At 50.2% G+C, this 6000-nt stretch overlaps 1 protein-coding gene across 1 annotated transcript in view; it reads right to left on the bottom strand.

Moving 5' to 3' along the window:
• ARSJ (arylsulfatase family member J) overlaps positions 1 to 2280 on the bottom strand; it is a 41979-nt gene extending 39699 nt beyond the window's left edge. The window contains exon 1 of the mRNA XM_035889380.1: positions 2090 to 2280. Within this exon, the coding sequence (XP_035745273.1) occupies positions 2090 to 2127 (38 nt within the window). The 5' untranslated portion in view covers positions 2128 to 2280. The remainder of the gene's footprint in view (positions 1 to 2089) is intronic.
• Positions 2281 to 6000: the final 3720 nt, after the last annotated feature.

The raw sequence follows: 6000 nt of genomic DNA on the forward strand, positions 1-6000 counted from the left end.
GGTTTCTGAGTCCTGGTGTTTTAATTAAGGCACTAAGAAAGCATTAAAAGTAGTTACCACGAGCATTTCTCTCCAGCTGGAAGGGGTAACAACACCCGCTGAATCTGCCTTGATAATACTCTGCCCAAACCTACCAAGCCCTCACCATTCCCTCCCTTATTTCTCAGTCACGCGAGGCAGTTCTTCCTCTCTGCTGCTCCTTTTCCCCCCCGCAAAGTAGAACAACACGAAAAAAACATTTTAAGGGTTTTAGACCGGCAGATGAAGAAAATAAAAACGATGTATAAGCAAATTTCTATTTTCCTACGAAAGGTTCCAAACCCAAAGCAGGCAGATTTGCAGAACCCTTTCCGCCTGAGGAGCGGGGCTCCTCAGGACGCGCCTTTAACCATTAGGATGTATTTACACACAAACTGCTCCCTGTTTAACAAAGGATTAAAATAGTTTGCGTTGCTGTTAAGTCCTCGCTTTGCTTTTGTTCTTTTTTGTGTTTAGGCAACCCCTGCAGCCTCCAAGAGCCAGCGCCGGTTCCCCCGGAGCCCAGGCGTCCCGTTCCTCCGGCCGCTGCGTGAGTCATTGCCGCGCGGCACGCCGTTCCCTTGGGAAAGCGCCGGTTCCCAAACCACCGGCCACAGAAAGCTGGCTGGCTCCGTGCTGCTGGCGCGGGTCCTTGCTTCCGACTGCTCTACGGCTTTAAAGCCAACCCAAGAGGCACGAAACCCTCTCCTGACACACGTTTCCCTTGTACACCGTTAATTCAGTTGCCGCAGGGCAACCTGTGCATTGGTGAGGTCCCAAAGTAACTTAGAATCATAGAATGTTTTGGGTTGGAAGGGACCCCTGGAAGTCACCTAGTCCAACCCCCAACTTCTAAGGCACAGTCTGCGTAAAGGAGAAAAAAAAAACAAAACCCAAACCAACCAAAAAAACCATGTCTAGATAACGCGTCAGCTGTCCATGGGAATCTCCCTGGTCCGGCAAGTCTGGGAACTAGGCTGAGACCAGGAATCACCTCCAGCTCTACCATCTGGAGCTGCAAGACACCAGGCCGGTCGCTTGTTTCATTGAACCCTGCGTTTATTTCCCCAGCAATATTGACATTACCTTGTTCCTGTTTATGTTTGAGGAAAGGAGAAAATAAACTATGTAACTTTTTTCCTCTCTTTTTGTTTTGGTTTTTTAAGAGGTCCCTGCTGCTGTCAAAGTGAGTTAAGCTGAACAGAAACAAGGCGGGTTTGTTCCAGGGTAAACGTACCCACGCTTGGAGTTATTTGGGAACCGTTCCTACAGCTCAAATGCATTACCACCCCCCCACCCCCCTTAATCCTTATTAACCTTTGCATGTAAGGCCCCCAGGTTGGATAATTAGTTAATTAAGAGAGCACAACATAACACAATTTCGCAGAGAGGGCGAAGCGCACGACACCGACCCGCTGCTTCTACCATTTTGGCGAGGCACCTATTTTTAGCAGCTTTTACAGAAAGTTTCTGATCTTCTGCAAAGCGGCCATCGCATCGCGACCGGAGCGAGACGGCAGCTCAGAGGATCCCGAAAGAGCGTTGGGATTCCCGGCACGCATCCACACGCGACGTGCTGGGGAACGGCCTCATAAATTCAACCTGACCCTTGGAGAGAACTCGCATTAAGCCAAGGGTTCAGCGAGACCCAACGCGCCGGCTGCAAGGGATGTATCGGAGGACACGCAACGCTTTCGGTGCCCCAACCCCAACTCCTCCTCCAAGTCGCTCCAAAACCCCGCAGGAAAACCTAAGCTGAGCGCTTCCCAGGGGTAGCGGCGTTATTTGACGACGGGCACGTATGCTTGCAACGCGGTAAACGTAAACGTGCTATAGCGCTCCGCAGGGCTGAGCCCTTATTGGTCACCAGAGCGCGAGTTTTTATTTCGCCATTTCAAACGTATTCGAAAGTTTGTTCTCTCAGATGTTTTTAAGCAAGTGGGAAAGGCAGCTCGCCGCCTCCGGGATAAGACGGGGGTGTAGGAACCTCGCCTAAGTTCCACCCGCGCTCTTTTCAAGAGGGACAGCATTTAAGCCGTGTTTAAGGCGAAAGACGAAGTAGCGAACTTACTTCCCCGTGATAAATTGGCTTCTGGACGGCGTGCACATAGGCTGGACGTAATAGTTCTCCAGTTTAACCCCTTCGGCAGCTAGCTTGTCCAGGGTGGGCGTCCTGATCTCCGACCCGTGGTACCCTACGTCTCGGAAGCCCTGATCGTCGGCCAGGATGAAGATGATGTGAGGCTGAGAGCTGGGGGCACCGGCCCCCAATCTGAATGTGCTGCGGTTGCAAAATACAGCTTTGCCCCAGCCCGGAGAGACACCGAAGCAAGCAGACACTTACGTTCGCGCGTGGTTAGGCTAAAACGAAGCCAATGTGCCGGTTGGACTTGTCTAACCTGAGTCATCGGGACGGGAACAACTTTTCCTCAAACTAGATTTTATAAAAGCATTTAACTCTTGAGCGGCCGCTTGGATGAAATCCCACAGTCACCCGCATCTCAGAAGGCTCCGGCGGGGATGCTTCCCTCTCTCCTTCCGTAAGAGAATCCGTAGGATGGATTCTTGTACTGAAAGTCCAGCATACTCCTTTAAAAAGTTGGCTCTGCTCCCCACGGCTCTGCAGAAAACCTCCCCAAACAGCCTCCTGTCGCACCCGAGGATATTTTTGGATGGGGAGGGAGCGGGGGGAACCGCTTCCCTGATGGAGCGCATCTCCCCTCTTGCACAGCGCGGCGTCCACCTGCACGCCACGGGAAAAATCACATCAGCTGGAGTAGCTCTTCTAATGAAAAGTTCCCAACATCAGCGTTATCGTATCGGGACAGAAGGAGCGGCGCGACAGTCAATTTAATGGTTCCTTGAGTGAATATTTTTCGCCCAGGTGCGCCTTCCCATGGACACGGCGAAGACATTTCCATGGTAGGGCAGATGGGAGAAGCCGCTTCCTAACCGGTAGCCGTAGCGTACGTCCTAAACATCGAATGCTGGCCCACGCGCTTTAATTGCCTTCATCAACGTTGTCTAACGCAAGAGTCTGGATTTTGCCTGCCCGAATATAATGCAGTTCGTAACAGCACTTGGGGTCCTTGTCCTGGAGAGACAAAAATAAAGTAATGCTGTCTTGAGGGAACTTTAATTTGGGTCAAATCTAACCAATTTTGTGCAACTTAACGTGTATGGAAATGCCCCCCGCTCTACAATTTCCACTGAGAAAGGGCTATTCAGAAATAACTAAGCCTTGTGCTGCAGTTTACGATGCCGCAGCAGGGAGGACGTGGAAGAAAAAGTGGATTTAGTGATTTTTAATGTGCTACCTAAGGGCTTGTCCACGCCGGAACGTGATAGTGATAAAATTACATCCGCATCGTAAAGCCTACAAAGTTTTAAATCCTGAGGTAGAACAGGTTCTTCTGAAATCAGAGGGACTTCACAGCACGTTAACTCAAGCCCTTTTCCAAAAAAAAAAAAACCCAAAACCTTGAACTGAAGAAACCCTGAAATTTTCATATGCTGAAATGACATTCCCTTTAAAAGAATTCTCTGTCGAAAGTTTTTGCTCCTGCTTTTTTCCCCGCGTTTACAAGACCAAAATAGAGAAACCTAAACCTATAAATGGTAGAACACAAATGAGACGATTAACACTAGTTCGCCTTTAAGCCAACTCCTACCAAACGGCACGCAAAATACGATGTCCTTTTAACGTACGCTGTAATAGCACCACGGGCCCAGACAAACATTAGAGCCTCACGCTAAATACCGGCTCAATTGCGTGCCTGTTTTTGAGTCGTTAAATGTATTTTCCATTAATTCTTTTGTTTGTTTTAAAAGCACCAAACACCAGCTATCACAGTACACTTCTTCTATAACCCACGCGTTAACGATAGCTGCATGGAGTTATCATCACAGAATCACAGAATCGTTTGGGTTGGAAAAGCCCTTTAAGATCATCAAGCCCAACCGCTCCCCTACCCCTGCCATCCCACCCCCAAACCCTGGCCCTCAGCACCGCATCTGCCCGGCTTTTAAATCCCCCCAGGGATGAGGACTTGACCCCTTCCCTGGGCAGCCCCTTCCAGTGCCTGACATCCCTTTGGGGAAGGAATTGTTCCCAGGGGTCAACCTCACCCTGCCCTGGTGCAACCTGAGGCTGTTTCATCTCATCCTATTGCTTGCTACTTGGGAGAAGAGACTGACACCCACCTGGCTCCCCCCTCCTGTCCCTAAGCAGTATCGGTAACTAGCCGCATACCATTTTTGCTTATACAATCCAAATATTTCCAACACATCCAAAATATTCCCATTGGCAGGAGGCTGGCTGAAGGGGGATCATTCCCGAGAAGGTGACCAATGTCAGTGAGCAGAGCTACAGAATCATCTAAAAGGAGTTTGGAATTAAGATGGTTTGAAGGGGGGTGGGGTGGGAATCATTACACAGATGCAATAGAATTTACCTCCCTGAAGGTGCCTGGGCTTGATGATCTTAAGGGTCTTTTCCAACCTGAATGATTCTCTGATGCTGTGACTCTAAGAGCAGAGCTATCAGCAGAAAGCAGGAGGGCACAGCCGTTGATTTTCCAGGGCTGCCTTATGGCCGTGCCCCAACAGCCCTACCAAACCCTCTTAGCCACCGCCTCGCAAAACACTCGAGGGCAACCTCTGTCAGGCATCCATAAACTCGGCCTTCTTTCTTTCTGGGCCTGACAAAACTTCCCTTTTTTTGGTTTGGTTTTTTTTCCCCTCCATTATTGTAAAAACAAAAGTAGGCTTATGTCAGCAAACTACTCTGCTGACCTTCAAGTAGAGAGGCCTTGGAAGGTAACGTGCTCTTAATATTCCCCTTAAGAAAATACTGATGGACATTCAGGAGTCGCAAGCATGGTTTGCAGAGCCCCCTCAGGATGCTCAGCGAAAGGAACGGGAGGGTTGTGCAAGCTGAAGTGTTTTTCCCTTAGGGAACAAAACCCCAGAGTATTTAACCTCGAGTCCGGTGAATACATTAATTCAAATATACAGGAGTTAAAATTGAATTTATTATGCGATTAGGAAATGATATATTTTGATGTACCTGTTATGCAGTCTCTGTGTGTGTTGCGACCATAAAATTAACTCAATGAAGCACGTGTGGAGAGGATGCCTTCAGCCGAAGGCTCACTTGCGGTTCCCCTCAGTCAGGGTAGGGGCTGGGAAACAGGCCCTCTTCCAGTTGTCATCCAGACGTCTCACCTTCCCGCTCCCGAGACGAACCCAACTGACACGCACATCTAGCCCCGAGAAGACAGCAGCTTCCTGGGAGTTGGACTAGATGACCTCTAGGAGTCCCTTCCAACCCAACCATTCTATGATTCTACGATTCTGAAGTTAAGCGCAGCTGAAAAATTAAAGGAGACCGTTCCTTGGAAGCCAACGACAACGGAGAGCAAAGAGTTGGTACTAGCGGGGAGAGCAGAGAATTAACTTGAATCCTTGGTTGAAGGAGATTCTGTCCGGAGCCTGGGCTCTGAGGGATGGCCCCGGGAGAGGGGACTCCCAGGGGTGTCACAGCTCCTGTTCCCTCCACGCTACCGAGCCGCTTGCTGCTGGACTGGCTCAGGTTCAGGGAACAGGGAATTGAAAGGGGGTTTTGGGGGGGGAAAAAAAACCCCAAACAAATCTGTTTTAAAATGACACACGCCTTGGAGGATACAGGTAAAAATCTTTTCCAAAAAGGAAGATAGCAGCCGTTATATTTTTTTTGTATCAGGAATAGTGTGGCCAGCAGGAGGGCAGTGATGGTGCCCCTGTTCTGGGCACTGGGGGGGCCGCCCCTTGAATGCTGGGGTCAGGGTTGGGCCCCTCCCTCCCCGAAGGACCTGGGGGGGCTGGAGCGTGTCCAGAGAAGGGCACCGGAGCTGGGGAGGGGTCTGGAGCCCAAGGCTGCTGGGGAGCATCTGGGGGAGCTGGGGGTGTTCAGCCTGGAGAAGAGGAGGCTGAGGGGAGCCC

Source organism: Egretta garzetta, unplaced genomic scaffold (assembly GCF_000687185.1).
Source record: "Egretta garzetta isolate BGI_Z169 unplaced genomic scaffold, ASM68718v1 scaffold632, whole genome shotgun sequence".
In the NCBI taxonomy this organism is placed as follows: domain Eukaryota; kingdom Metazoa; phylum Chordata; class Aves; order Pelecaniformes; family Ardeidae; genus Egretta; species Egretta garzetta.